This window comes from Mobula hypostoma, chromosome 28 (assembly GCF_963921235.1).
Source record: "Mobula hypostoma chromosome 28, sMobHyp1.1, whole genome shotgun sequence".
NCBI classification, from domain to species: Eukaryota; Metazoa; Chordata; class Chondrichthyes; order Myliobatiformes; family Myliobatidae; genus Mobula; species Mobula hypostoma.
In genome coordinates this window covers 6,819,484-6,845,252 of record NC_086124.1, presented here as the reverse complement: position 1 = coordinate 6,845,252, position 25,769 = coordinate 6,819,484, and the positions used below count along the sequence as shown (strand labels likewise).

General features: G+C 42.6%; 1 protein-coding gene across 3 annotated transcripts in view; it reads left to right on the top strand.

The window, feature by feature from the left end:
* si:dkey-34d22.1 (discoidin, CUB and LCCL domain-containing protein 1) overlaps positions 1 to 23,580 on the top strand; it is a 205,913-nt gene extending 182,333 nt beyond the window's left edge. For 2 of the 3 annotated variants that reach the window (XM_063034700.1, XM_063034702.1), the window contains 4 exons: positions 6,196 to 6,286; positions 12,130 to 12,167; positions 16,414 to 16,539; positions 22,464 to 23,580. In XM_063034700.1, coding sequence (XP_062890770.1) covers positions 6,196 to 6,286; positions 12,130 to 12,167; positions 16,414 to 16,539; positions 22,464 to 22,744 — 536 coding nt within the window. In that variant the 3' untranslated portion in view covers positions 22,745 to 23,580. The remainder of the gene's footprint in view (positions 1 to 6,195; positions 6,287 to 12,129; positions 12,168 to 16,413; positions 16,540 to 22,463) is intronic. The other variant, XM_063034701.1, reaches the window with a different exon arrangement.
* Positions 23,581 to 25,769: the final 2,189 nt, after the last annotated feature.

Genomic DNA, 25,769 nt, shown 5'->3' with positions numbered 1-25,769 from the left:
TGTTCTCTAAAGTATCCTGGCCCCGATGTTCCTCCTCAATCAGTGACACGTCTGAATGAGAATCAGAAACAGGTTTAATATCATCAGCCGTCGTGAAATTTGTTAACTTTGCAGCAACAGTACATATGTATATTTGTAGTTAAATAAGTGGGACAAAAAAATAGGAAATAAAAAAGTAATGAGGTAGTGTCCATGGGTTCAATGTCCATTCAGGAATCAGATGGCAGAGGGGAAGAAGCTGTTCCTGAATCATTGAGTGTGTGCCTTCAGGCTTCTGTACCTCCTGATGGTAGCAATGAGAACAAGGCATGTCCTGGGTGGTGTGGGTCCTTAATGATGGACGCCGCCTTTCTGAGGCATCGCTCCCTGAAGATGTCCTGGATACAATGGTGGCTACTGCCCAAGATGGAGCCGACTATGTTTACAACTCTCTGCAGTTTACTTCGATCCTGTGCAGTAGCCCCCCACCCCCCAACAGATGGTGATGCAGCCGGTTAGAATGCTCTCCACGTACATCTGTAGAAATTTGCGAGTGTCTTTGGTGACATACCAAATCTCTTCAAACCCAAATGAAGTAGAACCACTATCTTTCTTTGTAGCTGCATCGATATGTTGGGTCCAGGATAGATCCTCAGAGATCTTGACGCCCAGAAACTTGAAATTGTTCACTCTCTCCACTTCTGATCCCTCTATGTTTGTGTTCCTTTGTCTTACCCTTCCTGAAGTCCACAATCAGTTTTTTGATCTTACTAATATCGAGAGCAAGGTTGTGGCTGCGACACCACTTAACTAACTGATATATCTCGCTCCTGTACGCCCTCTCGTCACCATCTAAGATTCTGCCCTCGATGGTTGGTTGGTCATTGTCAAATTGTTGTCTGTGGGACACATTTCCTACGTTACAGCATTAACTGCAGTTCAAAAAACTGCTTCATCAGCTGCAAAGTATGTTACAGCAACAACCTTTCCCTCAACATCAGAAAGAGAAAAGAACGAATTGTGGACTTCAGAAAGGGTAAGACAAGGGAACACATACCAGTCCTCATAAGAGGGATTGGAAATGGACAGAGTGAGCAATTTCAAGTTTCTTGGTGTCAGTATCTGTGAGGATCTCTCCTGGGTCCAATATATTGATGCAGCTACAAAGAAGGCACAACGGTGGCTATATTACACTCAGAGTTTGAGGAGATTTGGGATGTCACCTAAAATACTTGTAAGTTTCTACAGATGTACTGTGCAGAGCATTTTAACTGTTTACATCATCATCTGGTATGGAGTCGGGGGGTGATTGAAATAAGCTGCAGAAAGTTATAAACTCAGTCAGCTCCATCAGGGGCAAGCGCCTCGCCAGCGTCCAGGACGTCTTCGAGGAGCGATGCCTCAGAAAGGAGATATCCAACATTAAGGACCCTCATCACCCAAAACATGCCCCCTGCTCATTGCCACCATCAGGAAGGAGGTACAGGAGCCTGAAGGCACGCACTCAACAGCTTTTTCTCCCCCCTCTGCCATCAGATTTCTGAATGGACATTGAACCCATGAACACTACTTCTTTACTTTTTTCTTTTTATTTTTGCCCTGCTTATTCAATTTAACTATTTAATAAACATAACTGTAACTCAGTTTTATTTTTTCTCTATTATTATGTATTGCAATGCACTGCTGCCTCAAAGACAAGAAATTTCACAACATGTGCCAGTGATATTAAACCTCATTCTGGTTCTGAAGGGGATGTCAAAGTTGTGATGGAAATGCAAGATTTTAAGGGCTTTTAGAAAAACCATAAAGACAGATGTCAATTCATGCTCTACACCAAGACCCCATGGATAGTGTGTTCCACGAATACCAGTTATAAAGAATACAAGAGAAATGAACCATCACTGACAGGTCACAAGAAGTTCAAGAAGATGGAAGCCCCAGAGAACATTGGAAGGTCTATGAATTAAAATAATTACACATAAATAACCAACTTTATGCTTAATTACGCAATAATTAAGACACAGCATCTGGTAGCAATTACTTAGGGAGGTTCCAGAGAGAGCAAAGGAATGTAGCAATAATGATATCTCAATTTAGATCTCCTAAAGTTATTGAGAAATACAGCACAGAAACAGGCCCTTTGGCCCAACTCATCCCTGCTGACCATGCTAATCCTATTAGAGGGACAAAAACATAAGACAAACCAAGACTAAAAAACTGACAAAAACCACATAATTATAACATGTAGTTACAACAGTGCAAAGCAATGCTGTAATTTGATAAAGAACAGACCATGGGCACGGTAAAAAAAAGTCTCAAAGTCTCTCGAAAGTCCCATCATCTCACGCAGAAGGTAGAAAGAAGAAAAACTCTCCCTGCTATGAGCTTCCAGCACTGCAAATTTGCTGATGCAGCACCCTGGAAGCACCCGACCACAGCCGACTCTTGAGTCCGTCCGAAAACTTCGAGCCTCCGAACAGCTCTCCGACACCAAGCACCATCTCTGCCGAGCGCTTCGACCCCGGCCCCGGCAACAGGCAGTAGGCAAAGCCGAGGATTTGGGGCCTTCCCCTCCGGAGATTCTCGATCACACAGTAGCAGCGGCAGTGAAGCAGGCATTTCAGAAGTTTCACCAGATGTTCCTCTGTGCTTCTCACCTCTGTCTCCATCAAATCAGGATTGTGCACGGTGCCTACTTACAAATACCGATATCATCTGGGAGCGGCCGCGCGCGCTGCGTCACGCCGCCATCTTCTCCTCCCCTACATATGGATAAAGTGGTCTAAACAAAATAACAGTAAGAAGATGCATTTAAAAATCAGATTAAAAATTAGATTTGTGAATAAATCCTGAAAGATATTGTGAAATTTTGTTGTCATCTCAAATAACTTAATGTAAACCTAATCAGTATTGCAGGAATATAAGACCACAAGATACAGGAGCAGAATTAGGCCCATCGAGTCTGCTCCACCATTTCATCATGTCTGATCCATTTCCTTCAAAGCCCCAATCTCTTCTCTTCTTGTATCCCTCATGCCCCGACTAATCAAGAGTCGTTCAATCTCTGCCTTAAAAATACCCAATGACTTGACCTCCACAGCCACCTGTGGCAACGACTTCCACAGATTCACCACTCTCTGACTAAAGAAATTTCTCCTCATCTCCGTTCTAAAAAGATGCCCCTCTGTTCTGAGGCTGTGTCCTCTGGTTCTAGACTCCCCATCATAGGATTCACCCTCTCCACATCCACTGTATTGAGGCCTTTCAATATTTGATAGGTTTCAGAGCTGGGGTTTCAATTAGGTCACCCATCATTCTTCTGCCGAGAGCCATCAAACGATCTTCATATGACAAGCTGGTCAATCCTGAAATCATTTCGTGAACTTCCTTTGAACCCTCCCCAGTGTCAGCACTTGGATAAGCCTTATTCAGAACAACTTTAGAATCAATTAGGCGCGTGGCATGACTTTCAACTCTTGTTAGCCACTGATCCACTATCCGCAGTTCTATGTGCTCGAGAGGTAGGCCCCAAAACGAACTTGAACTTAACCTATCTATATTAATGTACACCTTAACAAACTAATCATTCTATCTAACTACGATGAGCAGTTTTCTGACCACAATAATTAGTTTTATGACTACGGTGATCAGTTTGCAAATAACTTGTGTCAAGTGCCGCTCTGAATGAAGATTCAAAGTATATTTATTATCAAAGAATGCCTGCGGTATACAACCCTGAGATTCTCCTTCCAAATTCTTCATTTCCACAGTTGCACTTTGTGATTTCAAAAGACGGCATTGCTTGTAACTTTCAATGGAAGTAGTTTGCTAGCTCTATCATTCACTTTTGGGCATTTAGATATTTTAATATGTTTATTAAAGTATATTAAGACTTACAGTATGTTTATTTGATGGTCAAAAAAGATGGCCTTAATGGTATTCATCTTATTTTCCCTTATAAAGACTGAGATTCATTCCAGTGGGGGCGGGGGGGGGGGTTTGGGGGTAGAGAAAAGGACTTAGACTAGTTAGGCCCACAGGAGGAGAATTTTCTGGAGTTTTTTTTTGTTAAAACATATGAATCTCCTGTGTTTTCAATTCTCCTGACAGCTCGCTCAGCCAGGGAGGGCAAAGAGTGAAATTGCACCACCTAGTGGCTTAGTTGGGTGGCGGGGTGGAGATACGTCTCTACCAAAGAAGGTGTCAAGTGCTCCTTCCCTCTGCTAGCCTGCAGGTCATCCTTGGGTAGATGTCTCAACCCCAGCCTTCTACCTTCTCCCCGTTTCCCTTCATGCCCCTGACTAATCAAGAATCTATCAACCACTGCCTTAATGACTTGGCCCCCACAGCTGCCCATGGCAACAAATTCCACAGATTCACCACTCTCTGGCTGAAGAAATTACTCCTCATCTCTGTTCTAAATGGACGTCCCCCTGTTTCAACACTGTGCCCTCTGTCCTGGACTCCCCCACCAAAGGAAACATCCTCTCCACATCCACTCTATTGTGGCCTTTCAACATTCGATAGGTTTCAGTTGGAAGCCCCCCTCATTCTGCTGTATTCCACTGATAACAGGCCCCGAGCCATCATACGGTAACCCTTTCATTCCCGGAATCGTTCTCATAAACTTCCTCTGAACTCTCCAATGCAAGCACATCCTTTCTTAGATGTTGTTTAGATTATGAGAACACTCAGTCCTCTTTTATTGTCATTTAGAAATGCATTCATGCATTAAGAAATGATACAATGTTTCTCCAGAGTGATATCGCAGAAAACAGGACAAACCAAAGACTAACACTAACAGAACCACATAATTATAACATACAGTTACAGCAGTGCAAAGCAATACCATAATTTGATGAAGAACAAACCATGGGCACAGTAAAAAAAAGTCTCAAAGTCCCAAGTCGATCGACTCCTGAGTCCCCGATAGCAGGCGGCAAAAGGGAGAAACTCCCCACCATAAACCTCCAGGCACCGTCAACTTGCCGATGCCTTGGAAGCAGCCAACCACAGCCGACACCGAGTCCGTCCGTCTGAAAACTTCAAGCCTCCGACCAGCCCCTCCGATACAGCCTCCTGAGCGCCATCCTCTGCCGAGCGCCTTCGACCTCGCCCCGGCCGCTGAAACAAGCAAAGCCGAGGATTCGGGGCCTTCTGCTCCGGAGATTCCGGTTACCACACAGCAGCAGTGGCAGCGAAGCAGGCATTTCAGAAGTTTTCCAGATGTTCCTCCGTACTCTCACGTCTGTCTCCATCAAATCAGAATTGTGAAAACGGTCCCCTACTTGACAGATCACAGACATCACCACCGGAGAGGCCGTGCGTGCTGCCATCGCGCCGCCATCTTCTCCTCCTTATATGGATTTCAGACAGGCCTCTGTTAAGGTTCCACATGGTAGGCTGCCCTGGAAGTTTAAATGCATGGAATCCATGCATTAGAGGTATGTGAGCCAAAGACTGGTAAATGGGACTTAATTGAATGGGGCATTTTGTTTGGCTGGGGCCAATTGGGTCTGATACTGTGCTGTGTGACTCTGACTAAGACTTGTGTAAATTGAGGGTCCTCATCGTCGAGCATCTCCACTTCATCTGCCAAAAGCAGAACTTCCAGGTGGCCAAAGTTTTAATTCTCATCCCCTTCCTATTCAGATATGTCGGTCCATGGCCTCCTCTTGTCCCTTACAGTGAAGGAGCAGCACCTTATATTCCATTTGGGTAGCCTCCAACCTGATGGCATGATTATAGATTTCTCTTTCTGGTAAAAAAAAATTACTCCCCTCTCCCTCCACTCTTCTTCTGTTCCCCACTCTAGCCTCTTCCCTTTTCTAACCTCTCTGTCACTTCCCTCCTGGGTCCCTGTCCTCCTTCCCTTTCTCCACTCCCCTCTCCTATCAGATTCCTTCCTCTCCAGCCCTTTACCTTTCCCACCCACCTGGCTTCACCTATCACCTTCTAGCGATCCCCTTTCCCCACCTCCCCCCATCTTTTTATTCTGGTCTCTTCCCCATTCCTTTCCGGTCCTGAAGAAGTTTGTCGGCCTGAAAGTTCTACGGTTTATTCATTTCCATAGATGCTGCCTGCCCTGCTGAGTTCCTCCAGCATCTTGTTTGTGTTGCAGATTTTCTGGTGTTTATCTAAGTCATACTTCTTTTGTGAATGATGTATTGCGTTAGAATTAAAATGGATACTAATTAATTTTGTTTCCTTTCGCAGGTTTAAATTTGATTGTGGTACTTATTTCGGTTAGTTTTCTGGTAATAATAGCAACAGCACTCCTATTACTGTGTGTGTTCTGGAAAAGAAGGTGGGTCACTCTGCCGAGCAGTCGTAACTTACTGTTCTATAAATGAACACGTGCACTTTTGCACACTTGTTAAACACCCAAGTTGGTGCGGTCTTTAATTGATTCTATTATGGTTATTATTCTATTATAGATTTGTTGAGTGTGCCCGCAAGAGAATGAATCTTGGGGTTGTAAATGGTGGCGTATGCATACTTTGATAATCAAATTACTTTGAACTTTGAAAACTGACTCAAGATGGTCTGTAAAAATGGATCCCGTTTGTTACTCAGGATGACCTTTATGTAACCTTTACATTAATCAGACACTAACCAAAATTGAGTCAGCTTACCGATGATCAGTGTACTTGTCTGCTGAAGAAATCAAACTTTAGGTTTCACAGAAGGATATTTGGTTTGGACTATTTTGTGACCATCAAACAGATTCCACACAGTTACCTCCCGTATTTGTGACTAAAGTTTTACAAGTATTGTGGTCACATACTGATTCTATCATCTCCCTGATGGTTTCTCTAGCTCCAGTAGCAAGTACAATCTCTTCCTCGGGCACCACGTCCTTTCAGCTTCACTTTCAGAATCAGGTTTAATATCATCAGCGCAGGGCGTGAAATTTCATACCCCTCATACCCCATCCGTTATTTATTTATATACACACATTCTTTCTCTCTCTCTCCCTTTTCTCCCTCTGTCCCTCTGACTATACCACTTGCCCATCCTCTGGGTTTCTCCCCCCCACTTGTCTTTGTCCCTGGGCCTCCTGTCCCATGATCCTCTCATATCCCTTTTGCCAATCACCTGTCCAGCTCTTGGCTCCATCCCTCCCCCTCCTATCATTTTGGATCTCCCCCTCCCCCTCCCACTTTCAAATCTCTTACTAGCTGTTCCTTCAGTTAGTCCTGACGAAGGGTCTCGGCCCGAAACATCAACTGTACCTCTTCCTAGAGATGCTGCCTGGCCTGCTGCGTTCACCAGCAACTTTGATGTGTGTTGCTTGAATTTCCAGCATCTGCAGAATTCCTGTTGTGTAGGTCGTGAAATTTGTTGTCTTTGCAGCAGCAGCACAATGCAATACATAATAATAGAGAAAAAATGTGAATTACTACTATATATATGTATTTATATATTTAGTAGTAATTCACATATATATACTATATATATATGTGTTGGCGCATGGCCAAGTGGTTAAAGCGTTCATCTAGTGATCTGAAGGTCGTTAGTTCGAGCCTTGGCTGAGGCAGCGTGTTGTGTCCTTGAGCAAGGCACTTAACCACACAGTGCTCTGCGACGACACTGGTGCCAAGCTGTATGGGTCCTAATGCCCTTCCCTTGGACAACATTGGTGTCGTGGAGAGGGGAGACTTGCAGCATGGGCAACTGCCGGTCTTCCATACAACCTTGCCCAGGCATGCGCCCCGGAAACCTTCCAAGGCGCAAATCCATGGTCTCACAAGGCTAATAGATGCCTATAAAGATATATATATAAAATAGACTTCCTTATTAACCTTGACGCTTAGAATTAACTGAACTAATGGACTTCACTGGGAGTCCTGAAGAGTGTCTCCGCCCGAAACTTGGCTGTTTATTCATTTCCAATTTCCATTGATGCTGAGTTCCTTCTGCATTTTGTGTGTGCTGTTCTGGATTCCCGGCATCTGCAGAATCTCTTGTGTTTCTTCGTTGGGAGTCTCTTGCATGAAGACAATATTTGGATTCAAATAGGATTTCAAAGTTGTCGTCGAGTTTATTGACAAATACGTACATCTGGTGGAGGAGTCTAGGACCAGAGGGGACAGCCTCAGAGTAGAGGGGCATCCTCTTAGAATGGAGGTGAGGAGAAATTTCTTTAGCCAGAGAGAGGTGAATACATGGAATTCATTGCCACAGATAGCTGTGGAGGCCACATCTTTATGTATATTTAAAGCAAAGATTGATAGAGTTTTGATTGTTCAGGGCATGAAGCAATGTGGGAAGTAAGGCAGAAAATTGGGGCCAAGAGGAAAAGTAGATTGTAGCTTTCTGCAAATGAAATAATGGAGACGTTTTATGTTTCGGAAAAGCCTAAGCAGCTCATTTACCGAACACCAAAAAACTGAACTCAAAGCGGGCTAAAAACCCTTTACGTCATTACATCATCACATCAGACCAGCCTCTTAAAGTGAGCCCCAACTCAATGTCAGTGGTTGTGAATTATGTATGTTTCCACCAACTACATTACCATACAAGATCAGCCATGACGAAATGGCGGAGCAGACTCGATGGGCTGAATGGCCTGATTCTGTTCCTGTATCTTCTGGTTTTCTGTCTGCACAAGTGCAAGAACCAGCTTGCAGCAACATCGCAGGTATGCGGCAACAGAGAAGCTGCATTCACAAAAAAAAAAGTTCAAATTAAATTTATTATCAAAGTGCCAATGTGTCAACTTTTGCTACTTTGAAATTCATTTTCCTGCAAGTGCTTACAGAAGAAAGAAATACAATAGAATCAATGAAAAATTACACACAAAGACTGACAAACAACCGAAGCAACACACAAAAAAAACACTGGAGGAACTAGGCAGGTCAGGCAGCATCTACAGAGGGGAATACTCAGTCAACATTTTGGCCGAAGGCCCTTCTTCAGGACTGCAAAGGAAGGGGGAAAATGCTAGAATAAAAGATGGCCAATGTATAAAAGAAAACAAACTGTGCATGGATAGATAGATAATACTGAGAGCATGAAATCATTTTAGAGCTGAAGTGAATGAAGTTATCCATGTGACACAATTTTTACTAGAAGAGACGATTAGAACAAAAAAACTATGGTTTTGCTGCAGTGATCAAAGTGCTTTCAATGGTTCAATCTAATATCAGAGAATGTATACAGAACAAAACCTGAAATCCTTACTCTTCGATTTGTGAGGACATTCAAAACTACTAGTTGAGAAGGTAGCTTAAAAAAGTTGCATTGGCTCACGTCCAGTAAGTTATGATGAACCCTAGTCATTTGCATTAACTGATTTTTGATATTACATGCGGAAGTTAAATGGAAAACGTTAAAGTTCAAAGCTCAAAATACTTTTATTATCATTATACAACCTTGAGACTCATCTCCTAACATGCAGCCACAAAACAAAGAGACCTCAAGAAAACCATGAGGCATGGATAGAGTAGACAGGGAGTATCTGTTTCCCAGGGTTTGAATGTCTAATACCAGAGGGCATGTATTGAAGGTGAGAGGGGGCAGGTTCAAGGGGGATGTGAGGGGGTCAATTTTTTACTGACAGAGTGGTAGATGCCTGGAACGTGCTGCTTGATATGGTAATAGAGGCAAATAGAGGCCTTTAAGAGACATTTGGATAGGCACATGGAAGTGAGGAAGACGGAGGGAAATGGATGTTGTGTAGGTAGGAGGGATTAGTGTTTGGGTGTTTCTCATTTGCTTTTTAGACCTTTCCAATTTGGCCTGGCACCTAAATCATGGTTTATTGCAACCTCGTCAAGAATCACTTCAATTGAGATTCCAAGATGTTACCTGAAAGCGAATGTGCAATATCCTTGGCTTAGCATGCAAATTTATTTTTATTGTAGTTGAACTTCTGCATATATTGATTGAATGCATATTAATCAGACTATAATAAATCATAAATTCTAATAGACACTGATGCTGAGATACATCATAGGATGCACTGGGATACATCATCAGTGATGTAACCTGGGGTCATCAGCTGTTTCAGATCTTACAATGTCAGACACTCTCGCCCAGGTGACCTAGCCAGGAATGATCAGGCCCTGGCTTGTGTCCCAGCAGCACTGGTCCATGGGTCACACCTCTTGATCCATAACCATCTGGAGGCTCGCTCAGCAGCCTCTGTGATGGGCCCGATGGCTCTTTCCTTTGCTGCCCCCATAATGCAAAGAATGAAGTAGGATCTGCATGGCGAGCAGCCAGCAAATCCTCTACGCCCCACCTCTATAGGTTCACATCGTGACCTCCACCCCTGACTCTGGCACCTGCTGTACCAACTCCTGGTAATTGGCTTTCTTACACTCAAATGCCTTCCTCAATCCGGTCTTCCCAAGGAACTGTCAGTTCTACCATGACCGCTTGCTTCAAAGTTTCTGTCAGAATGGCCATGTCAGGCCTCAGGGGTAAGACCATAAGATATTGGATCAGAATTAGGCCATTCAGCCCATTGAGACTGCTGCACCATTTCATCATGGCTGATCCATTTTTGCCTCTCAGCCCCAATCTCCTGCCTTCTCCCTTCATGCCCTTGTTTATATTGACCCCAAAGGAAATTACAGTGTCACAGTAGCATTACCAGTGCACAGATATAAGAGAAGTAAAAAAGAATAAAAAATAAGTTATCTCAAACAGTCTTAACAGGAGGGAGTCATCACTTCCCTGGCTATAGGTAGAATCATTATAGGGTCTAATAGCCAAGGGTAAAAATGATCTCATATACCACTCAACACACATCAAAGTTGCTGGTGAACGCAGCAGGCCAGGCAGCATCTCTAGGAAGAGGTACAGTCGACGTTTCAGGCCGAGACCCTTCGTCAGGATTAACCGAAGGGTCTCCGCCTGAAACGTCGACTGTACCTCTTCCTAGAGATGCTGTCTGGCCTGCTGCGTTCACCAGCAACTTTGATGTGTGTTGCTTGAATTTCCAGCATCTGCAGATTTCCTGTTGTTTGCGTCATATACCACTCTTTGGAGCAGTGCAGGTGTCTTAGTCTATTACTAAAAATGCTCCTCTGTTCAGCCAAGGTGGCATGCGGAGGGTAAGAATCATTGTCCAGAATTGCCAGGGTTTTCTGTAGGGTTCTTTGTTCTACCACAGCCTCCAGTGTGTCCAGGTTGACTCCTCTAACAGAGCCAGACTTTCTAATCAGTTTATTGAGCCTGTTGGCATCACCCATGTTGATGCCATTGCCCCAGCACACCACTGCATAGAAGATTGTGCTGGCGACAACAGACAGGTAGAACATGTGAAGGAGAGGCCTGCATACTCCAAGGGACCTCAGTCTCCTCAGGAAGTAGAGGTGACTCTGGCCCTTCTTGTACACAGCCTCTGTGTTGGTGCTGCACTCAAGTCTGTCATCCAGGTGCACCCCCAGGTACCTGTAGGTCCTCACCATAAATAGGGCATTCTGAAAGGACGTCCCTCTATTCTGAGGCTGTGCCCTATGGTCAGACTCCCCCACCTTAGAAAACATCCTTTCCACATCCACTCTACCGAGTCCTTTCAACATTCGATATGTTTCAATGAGGTCGCCCCTCGCTCTTCTGAATTCCAGTGAGTAGAGGCCCAGAGCCATCAAACACTCCTTGTATGACAAGCCTTTCAATCCTGGCGTCATTTTCGTGAACCTCCTTTGAACCCTCTACAATGACAGCAATTCCTTGCTTAAATAGGGGGCCCAAAGTTGCTCACAATACTCCAATTGTGGCCTCACCAGTGCTTTATAACATTACATCCTTGCTTTTATATTCTAGTCCTCATGAAATTAATGCTAACATCACACTTGACTTCCTCACCACTGACTAAATCTGTAAATTAACCTTTAAGGAATCTCTGTAAACCCTAGAGACTATTGTTTGTGAAAATCCCAAATCAGCCATCCTGTCTAGCACCAACAATCATTCCAAGGTCAAAGTCACTTAGATCACATTTCTCTCCATTCTGATATTTGGTCTGAACAACAACTGAACCTCTTGACCATGTCTGCAGTTGTAGGGGTGTACCTGATAACATTGCTACTAAGTGTATATTCTGTTTCATTACTCCAAATATTGATTTGTCTAATATATATGATGTCTTGTGTTGTACAGGAATATTTATTTTTGACATTTTATTGTTTGTAGGAAATCTGGAAAAAGGATGCACTGTTCATCCCTAAAAGGTGAGTTATTTTGTTCTTAACTTCAATGTCTGAAAACATTGGATACCTTTTCATACTTTAAGTAATCTGTACATCCTCCCTGACCAAATTTTAAAAATCTGCCCCAAAACATCTTCACCTTCTGAGGATTCATTAGCTTTCAGCCCCATTAATTTCTGCATTCTATCGTTTTGCCTCACCTGTGCTAATTTCTTTGTTTCCCACAACCATTGATCTCACTTTAAGAACTCTTTATCTCATTATCTCATGTTCTCATTATTTATTGCTATTTATTTATATTTGCATTTGCACAGTTTGTTGTCTTCTACACTCTGGTTGATCTTTCATTGATCCTGTTATAGTTACTATTCTACAGATTTGCTGAGTATGCCCACAGAAAAATGAATCTCGGGGTTATATATGGTGACATATACATTAGGTACATTGATTATAAAATTTACTTTTTTTTTACCCACTCGATGCATGTTGTTCTTCACTATTTTTGGGAGACCCTTTTTGTGTTATTTGCTAACTTACAAAATATTATTTAATTTCTCTATTCTTATTCCCAGTATAATTTCTCTTGGTCTGTAAAGGCTCACGTTAACTTTTGTTACACTTTTCCTTTTAAGATGTTTCTGGAAGCATGTTGACTTTTCCGACAAGGTCACCCCTCGTTCTTTCCCTTTCTTTATAATGTTCGCCAATGACTGAATCCTAAAACTTTCCCTAACGTGATAAGCACAAACAAAATGCTGGAGGAACTCAGCAGATCGGGTAGCGCGTGTGGAGGAAACTAGCTGCTCTGCTAGATCCCCATCAAGCTGCATCATCAAGTTCGCTGATGACACAGCAGTGGCTGGCCTCATGGACAACGACGATGAGGCAGCATACAGAGAGGAGGTAGACTGGCTGGTGGAATGGTGAGAGCATTCTTGTCTTAATGTGGACAAGAACAAAGAGGTGATCATGGATTTTAAGAAAGTACAGGCTGACCACTTCTCACTGCGCGTACACAGCTCCTCTGTGGACAGAGTTAGGAGCACCAAGTTTCTGGGTTTGCACATAATGGACAATCTCATCTGGTCTCTCAACGCCACCCTTTTTGGTGAAGAAAGCACAGCAGCACTTCTTGAGGAGATTGTGGCAAGAGAAGCTGACCCATCCCACCCATCCCTCCATTTTAGCCAATTTTTACAGGGGCACCGTCGAGAGTGTCACCAGCTGCTACGGGATTTGTAAGGCATCTATCCGACCGCAAGACCCTACAAAGGATTGCAAGGACCACTGAGGGGATCATCGGCGTCTCTGCTGTACCCATTAGAGACATTTATCGGGAGCACTGCATACTCCGGGCCCTTAGCATTGTCAAGAATCCTTCCCATCCATCCAACAATCTCTTTGACCCCACTCCCCCTCCACCATCAGACAGGAGGTACCACAGCATTAGGACAAGAACTGTTAGGATGGGATGGGATGGGAAACAGCTTCTCCCCAGGTCTGATGACTATAGAACTCCCTACCACCACCCAGGTCTCATCACATATGAAGCACCAGTAGCATTATACTGTTTACTCTTTAGCTTGTCTCATAAATGCATCTTATTATTTGTTAATTTATTTGTCTTGTGTGTGTTATATGTACTGTATTATACACCTTGATCTGGAAGAACTTTGTTTCATTTGGCAGTGTACATGTGTACAGTTGAATGACAATAAACTGAACTTGAATTTAATTGACGTTTCAGTCCAAGACCCTTCACTAGGGCTGGAAAGGTCAAGCAGGTTGTGGACTCTTGTGGTGTCCACTGCAAAAGCCTGGTGGAAACCATTTTCAGTCAACTTCCCACTCCCACACTGACGTATCCATCCACGGCCTCCTCTACTGCCATGTTGAAGCCAGGTGCATCCCTGGAGGAGTAACACCTCATATTCTGTCTCCAACCTGACGGTATCCCCGTGACCCCTCCCCACCCTCACGGCCTGCCCATCATTTTCACCTCTCTCTAGTTCCACGCCTCCTTCCTTTATTCCATGGTCTTGTAAAGACGCTGCCCAGAAGAAGGCAATGGCAAGCCACTTCTGTAGAAAGAATTGCCAAGCACAATCATGGTCATGAGACCATGATTGTCTATGTCATATGGCACGACTCATAATGATGATGGCAACGAGCAATCTGGCATCTGTGATGTCTGGTTTCAAATTTCTAAGTAAATTTATTATCAAAGTACACATATATTGTTACGTAATGAACCAGAGGTGATTAGGGAGCTTAAGGTAAAAGAACCCTTAGGAGACAATGATCACAATATGACTGAGTTCAACTTGAAATTTGACAGGGGTAAAGTAAAATCTGATGTAGCAGTATTTCAGTGGAGTAAAGGAAATTACAGTGGTATGAGAGAAGAGCTGGTCAAAGCAAATTGGAAGGAGATGCTGGCAGGGATGACAGCAGAGCAGTAATGGCATGAGTTTCTGGGAAAAATAAGGAAGGTGCAGGATTGATGTATTCCAAAAACAAAGAAATACTCAAATGGCAAAGCAGTACAACTATGGCTGACAAGGGAAGTCAAAGTTAATGTAAAAGCAAAAGAGAGGGTTTACAATAAAGCAAAAATTAGCAGGAAGAGGGAGGATCGGGAAGATTCTAAAACCCTACAGAGAACAACTAAAAGAATCATTAGGAGGGAAAAGATAAAATATTAAAGCAAGCTAGCAAGCAATGTCAAAGTAGATAGTAAAAGCTTTTTCAAGTATGTAAAAAATAAAAAAGAGATGAGAGTGGATATAGGACTGCTAGAAAATGAGGTCGGAGAAGTAATAATGGGGGACAAGGAGATGGCAGAGGAACTAAATGAGTATTTTGCATCAGTTTTCACTGTGGAAGACACTAGCAGTGTGCTGGATGTTGAACGGTGTGAGGGAAGAGAAGGGAGTTACATATATGTTACCATATGCAACCCAGAGATTCATTTTTTGCAGGCATTCACAGAAGCGCAATAGAATCAATGAAAGACCGCACATGACAAGACAAACAACTGATATGCAAAAGACAACAAACTTTGCAAATACAAAGAGAATATAATAATAGATTAATCAGCAGTAAATATCGAGAACGTGAGATGAAGAGTCCTTGAAAGGGGGTCCCTATAGGGGTTGTGGGAACAGTTGGGTGCTGTGGAACTGTGCGCATTCACTGTCCATGTGTGGGACTGGAATGAAAGCATCACGTGGATCCCAACGTGGTGTAAATGGTGACCGTAAAATTTCCAGTGCCAGTACAAATGAATGGAAACGCTGGAGGCTGACACTGTTAAACGTGCTGCCTCTGGTAATGGTAAGGTGTCCAGATGAATGATGAGGTGCTGCCCCCTATAGTGATCTTGGCCTCTGCATTTCACAGCCACTAGAGCCGTTTTGAAGTGCCCATCATCGCACTGAACTGCATAAAAGTCCAGAATCAGGTTTAATATCACCAGCATATGTTGTGAAATTTGTTATTATGCGGCAGCAGAACATTTTTTTTAAATTTTATTGAAATGCAATGTGAAACAGGCTCTTTCAGCCCTTCGAGCCACGCCACACAGCAGTCGGCCAATTTAACCCTATCCTAATCACAGGAACCTTTACAATGACCAATTAACCTACCAACATCTTTATACTGTACATTGCAATACATCTAAGGCATCCGTTAGCCTTGCGAGACCATGGATCTGCACCTGGAAAGTCTTCACTCTCCAGGGCGCAGGCTTGGGCAAGGTTGCATGGAAGACCAACAGTTGCCCATGCTGCAAGTCTCCCCTCTCCATGACACCAATGTTGTCCAAGGGAAGGGCATTAGGACCCATACAGCTTGGCACCGCTGTCGTCGCAGAGCAATGTGTGGTTAAGTGCCTTGCTCAAGGACACAACACGCTGCCTCAGCCAAGGCTCGAACAAGCTACCTTCAAATCACTAGATGAACACCTTAGCCACTTGGCCACATATATACACTTACGGTAAGAAGTATATAAATATATTTAAAGAGTTAAATAAGTAGTGCAAAAAAAGAGAAAAGAGTATTGAGGTAGTGTTCATGGGTTCAATGTCCAATTAGAAATCGGGTGGCAGAGGGGAAGAAGCTGTTCCTGAATCATTGAGTGTGTGCCTTCAGGCTCCTGTACCTCCTCCCTGATGGTAGCAGTGAGAACAAGGCATGTCTGGGGTGATGAAAATACCAAGTGAAAAACTACCAAGGCTGTTTATACGTCTCTTTGTTCTTTCTTTAGTTTGTGATACGTCAGTGAAAGGGCAGAACTGTCACAGGAGTCAACTGCAGCCAACTGAGTCAGATATCATCACCTTCACCAGTGAGGAGGGCTCATGCAGGAGCATCACTGGAAACACCTTGTCAGGTAACGGATCTATCACCCAATCAATAAATAATCAATTAGAACTCTCTCCGACACTCAGGTGATTTGAAGAAAATAAAAGGAATGAAGGGCTTGTCATATGAGCGGCTTTTGATGGCTCTGGTACTGTATTTGCTGGAACTTGTTAGAATGAGGGAGGATCTCATTGAAACCTATCGAATGCTGAAAGGCCTGGATAGAGTGGATATGAATTGGATGTTTCCTTCGGTAGGGTAGTCTAGGACCAGAAGGCACAGTTTCAAAATTGAGGGGTATCTATTTAGAATGGAAATTAGGAGGAGTTTCTTTAGCCAGAGAGTGGTGAATCTGTGAAATTCATTGCCACAGGTGGCTGCGTAGGTCGAGCCATTGGGTATATTTAAGGTGGAGGTTGATAGGTTCTTGATTAGTCTGGGTGTGAAAGGTTACAGAGACAAAGAAGGATATTGGAGTTGAGAGGGAAATGGATCAACCATGATGAAATGGTGGAGCAGACTTGCTAGATTGAATGATCTAATTCTGCTTCTATGTCTTATGGTCTTATGTCAGAGGTAAATTCTTTTACACAAGATGAGTGGGTGTGTGGAACATGCTGCCAGGGTGGTGGCAGATACAGATACATTTAGGACCTTTAAGAAAATCTCAGATAGGCCAAGGGATGATAGAAAAATTGAGGACTATGTAGGAGGGAAGAGTTAAATTGATCATAGAGTAGGTTAAAAAGGTCAGCGTAACATTGTGGGCCGAAGGGCCTATACCATGCTGTAATGTTCTATGTGTATCTATAAAAATTGGTCAGGGTCCATGAGAACATGCTAAATTTCTTTAGTCTTTTGAGGAAGTGGAGCTGCATGGCACTTTCATGGCCATGGTATCTAAATAGTTGGACCAGGACCAGATATTGGTGGTTTATTCTAGCTAGAGTTTATCTTTTGAGTACTTAAGGGCCTGTTACCGTGCTGCATCTTTAAACAGAATTTTAAAAATAAATTAATTAAAGGGAGTGGAGTTATCCTCCGTATGTCACGGCCATCTTTTCCTATTCAGTTATGATGTGCACTGGTTGTAAGAATCCAAAGCAACACACACAAAATGCTGGAAGAACTCAGCAGGCCAGGCAGCAGCTGTGGAAACGAGTAAACAGTTGACATTTCGGGCTGAGACCCTTCATCAGTCCCGTAATTCTTGTGCATCAATGGTGTGACCACAATAAGTGATGCTTTGATTAGATTAGATTAGATTCAACTTTATTGTCATTGTGCCGAGTACAAATACAAAGCCAATGAAATACAGTTAGCATCTAACCAGAAGTGCAAAGAATAGTGTTATTTGCAAAATAACTGTGAATAAAAAGTAAGTGCTACAGCACACAAATATAAAAGTACTGAGACAGTACAATATGGGTGCAATACTGCTTAGTGTTGTGATGAGAGGTTCAGCAGTGTCACAGCCTCAGGGAAGAACCTCTTCCTGTGCCTGCTGGTGCGGGAACGGAGGCTCCTGTAGCACCTACCAGATGGGAGGAGAGTAAGAAGTCCATGGTTAGGGTGAGATGAATCCTTGATAATGCTTTTCGCCCTGCCCAGGCAGTGTTTATGGTAGATATTCTCAATGGTGGGCAATTGGGTGCCGATAATCTGCTGGGCAGTTTTTACCACACGCTGGAGTGTTGTTGAAAGAATTCACACTTGTTGCATCGTGCTCTGAACCCATATCTTCTAATCTTTTTAATGCTTTTTTGGGGATTTTGGAGATGTTCCTTGTCATGCTTGCCAGCAACAATGTGGGGCAGCCTTGCAGCTCCTAGTCTGCCAGAGTGCAGGTGCAGATGCTACTACAAAAATAGGCCTATTATAGCGATAAAGCCTTGTGTGAGTGTTTATGGTGAGAAACAGTTCGGATTCTTCTTCCATCTCTGTCTGTAGATAGGTCTCAGCTAAGTCCACTTTGCTTAAGTGTTTTCCTCCAGAGAGGATTACAAAGATATTCACTATCCTGGGGAGAGGGTATTGATCTATTTTTAGTAGTGAGTTGATCATGACCTTAAAATCATCACAAACCCTGACAGACCCATTCCTCTTGGCCATTGGGACCACTGTTGTTGTCCATGGGCTCCACGCAACCTTTGGAACAGAATTCCTTCAGCCTGCACGCAATCTAGCTCACTGGCTGCTTTATCACGAATGGTTTAAGGGACCAGATGGGCTTTGTAAAAGGATTTTCATTTAAAACCATTTTACTCATGTTATGTTTGAGTTTTCCAATGTCATCCTTAAATACTGCTGTGGCATCATCTAGTACCTTTCTATATTTGCTTTGTTGCCCCTCCTGCAGGGGATAAGGCATGCAATTGGTGATGGATCTCCAATCAAGTTGTAGTTGTCTCTGCCAATCATGGTCGTACAAAGCTGATCCTCCTGTTTTTACTACAAGCAAACCCAATGTGGTTTGTTGGTTGTTGTAGTTCACTGTTAAAAAGGTCATTCCCACAGGAACTATCTTTCTCCAGTATAAGTTCTCAGTTGGATATCTGCAGGCTTCTGTTCAGTATCTTTTAAATGCCATTCAAGCTCTTTTTGTGGAATGACTGAAACAGCCAAGTCAGATACCAATTCCATTTCAATTAATTTGCCATTCTGTTCTGTTGTAAACCATATTGCTTGTCTATTGTTAGTTTTCGCAATGTAAATCTCAAGGCTACTCAGATCTGCATTACTTTTTCATCATTATCAGATTTTTTCATCAACTGTGTACAGATTGGTGCTCTTTCTGAAACTGCAACTTGACTTTTTTATTTTTCTCCTCCCCGTGCAGTCCCATTTATTTGTTTTAGCCTGGCATGCCTTTTGTGTGTGTTTTACTTGGTTGCATTTTCTGGAAGTTTGTGTTGGGCACGTGGCCAAGTGGTTAAGGTGGTCATCTAGTGATCTGAAGGTCGCTAGTTCCAACCTCAGCTGTGGCAGCATGTTTGTGTCCTTGAGCAAGGCACCTAACCGCACATTGCTCTAGTGTCTGTGTGAGGAGTGGCGCCCCACACAGACTTTCAATCTGTGTCTTGTAAGGCATGAAAATGCCTGATGCAGGCCTCTCATGGTCTGAGTCGACATTTCCTCCCTCCCCTTCACTTTAAACCTGCATTGGTTTGGTGGATGTGAGCCCATGCCACAACTGTAACACAATTTTGTTCAGCCAGGCAGGTTTCTGTTTAGACATTACAATTTTGTTCATGCTTACTTTCATTCCTGACTGCAACTCAATTGCATCTGTCTGCGGTTTCCAATGATAGTTATTTCAACTGTTCTTTTAAATGTCATTTGTGCTTCAGTCAGGAGCAGTTTTTGAATGCCTTCTTCTAAGATTCCACAAACTAAATGATCTCTCAGTGAAGTATGAAGCCTATCATTGAACTTGCAATGCTCAGACAATCTCTTTAATTCAGTCACATGCACTGAAATGTACTCCCCTTCCTTTTGATTCTGCTTATGAAACCCAAAGTGTTCTGCTATCGACAATGGATTTGGTTCTAAATGTTCCTGCATTACTTTCATGATATCCACAAAGCTCATTTCAGCTAGTTTGGTTGGAGCAGTCAAACTTCTAAGCAAACTGTATACCTTTAAATCCAATGCACTCAGCAAAATTAGCATTCACTTCTCATTGGCTATTTCATTTGCCTCAGAATAATGCTCAATTTGTTCTTTATGCATATTCCAGTTATCTCTTGTGTAATTGAACATGTCTATCTTTCCAATGTAGCCAGCCATTTCTGCTCTTTATTCAAATTTATGATTATTATCACCTGGTGAATTTGTCTGCTTCTTGCCTCTTTTTTAACTCGAACATCTTGCTGTGATTCAATGGGTATGCAGTTGTCTCAGGTTCGCTTAAAACTTCCTCATCGCCACTGTTATGTTTTGCAATTCCAAAATATCAAAAAAAAACTAATTGAAAGGAAAACACAGAGCCAGGAATAACTTGTGTACATTCTTAGTTTTACTCGTAGTGAGCTGCACATATAAGACATGGTGATGTGCTGACATATACCATTCAATTACTTTGTTCATATAACCATAATGAATTATATAAACAACAACGAATGCTTAATCAAACAATGTATTTACAGTATAACTTAAATATTAAATATACAACAGTGGATAGTCCACTCCATCACATTTAAAGTCCTCCCCCACCATTGAGCACAACTACACAGGGCACTGCCACAGGAAAGTAGCATCCATCATCAGGGACCCCCACCACCAGGCCATACTCTCTTCTCACGGCTGCCATCAGGAAGGAGATACAGGAGCCTCAGGACCCACACCACCAGATTCAGGAACAGTTATTACCCCTCAACCATTGTATACTTGAACCAGGGGGGAGAACCTCACTCAACTTCTTTCACTGAAATGTTCCCACAACCTATAGACTCACTTTCAAGGACTCTACATCTCACGTTCTCGATACTTATTGCTTATTTATTCCTTTTTCTTTATTTTTGTATTCGCACAGTTTGTTGTTTTTTGTAGTGGTTGTCTGTCCATCCTGCTTCTTGTATCTATAGCAAATGCCCACAAGAAAACAAATCTGAGGGTTCTATATAGCGACATATACAAACTTCGATAATAAATTTACTTTTAACTTTGATATAAGCACAAAACATATTCCTAATAAATGATGCTTCAGATTGGTCATATCTCTTATACCTCTAGGCCACAGGTAGTGCTTCATTTTCAGAATTACCTGAAGCCAGTTTAGATATGTTGGGTCTCTGTTTATTTTCTGATCCTTAGGGTTCTTTGCATATGGAAATGCATGGCCTAATTTGGGACAGCCAACACAACTTTCTGCGGGGCAGGTTGTGTCTTGAGTATTGCCTACAGTTCTGATTGCCCCACTATAGGAGGGGTGTTGAGGCTTTGGAGAGAGTGCAGAAGAGGCTTACCAGGATACTGCCTGGTTTACAGGGCATGTGCTATCATGAAAGGCTGGATAAACGGGTTGTTTGTTTTTCTCCGAGCAGCTGAGGTGGTAGGCGATCTGATAAGGGTTTCTAAGATGATGAAAGGCATGGATAGAATAGACAGGGAGTATCTTCTACCCAGGGTTGAAATGTCTAAGTCCAGAGGGCATGCATTTACGGTTAGAGGGTGCAGATTCAAGTGTGATGTGAGGAGCAAGTTTTTTACTCAGAGAGTCATGAATGCCTGGAATGTGCTGCCTGGTATGGTGTTAGAGGGAAATACATTAGAGGCTTTTAAGAGGCATTTGGATAGACACATGGATATAGGGAAGATGGAGGGATATGTACATTGTGTAGGTAGGAGGGATTAGTGTCTGGGTGTTTTTGATTTGCTTTTTAGGTGGTTTAGCATAAATTGTGGGCCGAATGGCCCGTTCCTGTGCTGTACTCTTCTATGTTCCAGGAGTCAGGAATGATGAGTAGTCTTCACTGTAAGATTTCAGTTTATTTTAAAATACAAACATATAAAGAGCAGAGAAATGATGCTGAGAGGTGAATGGATGCAAAGACTAAAGACAGAAAAGAGGCCAAGAAAGCTCCTCTGAAAAACCCATCACTTTTATAGAGAAGGCATAAGGCATTCCTTAGATAGAAATAAACTTACTAATAGACTACATAGGTACAACAATTCATCACGTGGGTAATGTGCTGATACTTGGCCAGTGAAAAATGAGAAAGGTGATAACCCATTAGTTTAGCTGCTATACCACTTTCTGCCAGTGTGTGAAAAATACACGTTTGTTAAAAAGTACAAATCTTATCAAAAGTATTTTCTTTAAGAAAAGTGGTTTCCAACAGATAGGAAGGGCCAAATGAGTTTGTCCTGTGAGTCACTATTGTAGACTAACGTACAAGCACTAAGTATTTGATTGTTTAACATACGACTGTCTTTGCACAATTGTTCCAGTAGATTATGCAGAACCAGACATTCTTCAGGGTGGAATTACAGCCCAAAAGGCCTCATCGACATTCAAACCTCCAAATGACGACGGTTACACCATTCCACTTGTTGTGAGTCACTATGACGTTCCATTCTCATGCAAGCACCACGAGTACGCTGAACCATTTCTGAACCAGGAACCAGAATATGCGACTCCGTTTGTTGAACCAAGTGCAGAGGCAGAAACGTCCACAAAGAAAAATGTCTGCATAGTAAAGGTTATCCCACCTGTGCAAGAAACACTTTAAAAGCCTTGGTATGTCCAGTGCTTTGCAACACTCACCTGACCATTAAACTGATCTGTGTCGTGAACTGAACCATCAACAAGGTGGGCATGAAGCAGCCCAGCCAACTAGGAAAGACAGAATGGAAAGCAAGTTACATCAAAAGAAAGTCATCAATGTCTGATGATTCTGTGATGCTGGTGTACCATTAAGCACTATGACTTGTGAATAATCGGCATGCGTAGGTTTTAAAACCTACATCACGTTCCCGAGCAATGAAGGAAGTTGACAATACAGCAATATTTATGCAGTCAGGTTTAAAGGACATGAACTGGGGGCAAACCGTTGTCTCTGGCAGTAGATCCAGAGCAAGCAGACTGCATGATTACATTCAAACCACTGTGAAAGCTTTGAACTCTATAAATGCAATGCTGTCTCCAATAAGGAAAGTTTTTGCAACCTCTATTTAATGTATTTTTTAAAATATTATATAAAAGCACTTCGTAAAATAGGATTGGATAGTTACATTGCATTAACTGCTATCCATATCTGTTACAGAATTTTTTTTTGCTACCAAAAAACTGCTGGATTATCTAAATGGTAATTAAATGATTTGTATTAATAAAATGCAGAATCTAAGTTTCTGTTTAACCTTGTTCTATTGCTCAAAGTGATAGGATTTGGACCTCTTGAAGTCTGAAAGTATTTATTTACTGCCCATTAGGCCGCTGTCATTTAGAGCAGCAATGAAGGTCCTCCATCTGTCTGTCTTTGGCCACATAAACGTTGCTGTTTCTGTAGCAATTTTGTTTTACCCGTCAAGGTTGTTAGCCCTAAGCTGAACCTCCGAATCTGACGGACTGGTGAACCACACTTCATCTGGCCTCTACCCTTTGACCTGTTTGGTATGGGTAACTCTACCAAGAACCAAAGCATAAAGCCCTGCTCTCCAGGTCATTGAAGCATGCAAGCCTCCAAACCATGACAAGGTTGAGGCCCTCTTGGAAGGAAGTCTTGAACGTACAGCACATTTAACCTCAGATTAAAAGGATTAAAAGCAAGGGCAGAATACTTGACCTCCTGGCCCATTCTGCACACTAGGCCACCTTCCCACAAATCCATTGATAACTTATTGATATTGTCCTTAAGTATACTGATTGATCATTCACGGCATTCAGGTAGAGAATGCTAAACTTTTACAACCCTGTATATTAAGCTAAGGGTACCTAATCAAGAGGCCAGCTAATGTACATTTACTTTTAGAAATTCTTCCAAAATCACATGGTCCCTATGTCATCTTGGATAAGAGAGGCTGGACGACCTCCAGTGGGGAAGAGTGTTTCTTTATTATTTATCCATTTTCTGGAACAGCTGACTTGAGACTGACGGAAATGAAGGTGTCAAACTCGGGTTAGAGTGGAATAGGCTCTCTGGCCCTTTGCACCGCACTGCCCAGCAATCCAGACTTTAATCCCAGCCCAGTCACAGGACAATTTACAATGACCAATTAACCCCACAACCAGTACGTCTTTGGACTGTGGGAAGAAACTGGTCATGGGGAGAACGTACAAGCTCCTGACAGGCAGCAGTGGGAATCGAACCCATGTCACTGGTACTGCAAAGCACTGTGCCAGCCACTATGCTACCATGCCACCTTAACTTTACTTAGTCAGACCTAAACTTCTGACTCCAGACATAGGGCTATGGGGTTGATTCTTACCTTGTCCAGGCACGTCAGTTAGTTCAAGTGTAATTAGGTACCAACAATAAGCCAGAAATGTTTATTTCCGTATACTTTTTCCTGCCCTCCAAGGACCATAACCTTGTTGTTGGGTTTGGAGACTTGCGTGCCTCAGTGACCCAGAGAGCGATGTTGGCTGGAGCCAGAGCTTCATGCTTTGGCTCTTGGTAGGGTCACCCAGGCAAAACAGGTCAAAAGGCAGAGGCCAGACCAAAAGTGGTCCACCAGTCCTCTAGGTTCGGGGGCTAACAACCCTGACTTGTCGAACAAAATTGTTACAGAAACAGCAATAAAGAATCTGTCTACATCTGAGTGCAACTGGTATTCCTGAGTCTCTACCCAGGACTTGCATGACTGACAGTAGTAAAAATTAAGCAACTGACTCAATTAAGGAAGCCCTGAACACTGCCAGAGATGGAGGAACTTCATTGTTGATCTAAACACCAGCAGCTTTACGGGCAGTATGTTTTCCTGCATCCTGCAGGGGCCTTTATATAATTGCTAAAGTTATCTGACAAAAATTATCAGAAGTGAACATACTTGGAAGCCAACATTATTTGAAATTGTTTATTACAAATATATAGTTTATGCATCATATATTGTATATTGAGAAGTATTGTGTAATTGGGTACTATTATTATTAGTTTCAATTGCTATCCTTATAAATAAGCAATCTATATAGCAACAGGTAAATGTACCTGCCAGGAATTTCAGAATCAAGGTTTATTATCACCAGCTTGTTGTTATGAGGAAATAATAAACACGAGAAAATCCAAAGTCACACACACAAAATGCTGAAGGAACTCAGCAGGCCAGGCAGCATCTACAGAAGAGAGTAAACAATCGACATTTCGGCCCGAGACCCTTCTTCAGGACTGAGGAGGGGGGAGGTGCCTGAATTAAAATAATATGTAATAATCACAGGTCAGTAACTATTTTATCAAAAATGTGTTTTATACTAGTTATAAATGTCAACAGTTCATGCTACAGAAACTAAAGCTTCAAGTTCAAGTTCAAGTTTATTGCAATACATGTATACCACCAAACGAAATGAAGTTCCTCTGGACCAGAGGTGCACAACACAGATTGATATATAACTCACGCACAACACATACAGTAATATTCATCATCCTTACATGCCGTGTCATATGATGTGGGCAATCATGGTCTTTCCATGACCATGATTGTCCTTGGGAAATTTTTCTACAGAAGTGGTTTGCCATCGCCATCTTCTGGGCAGTGTCTTTACAAGACGAATGACCCCAGCCATTATCAATGCTCTTCAGAGATTGTCTGCCTGGTGTCAGT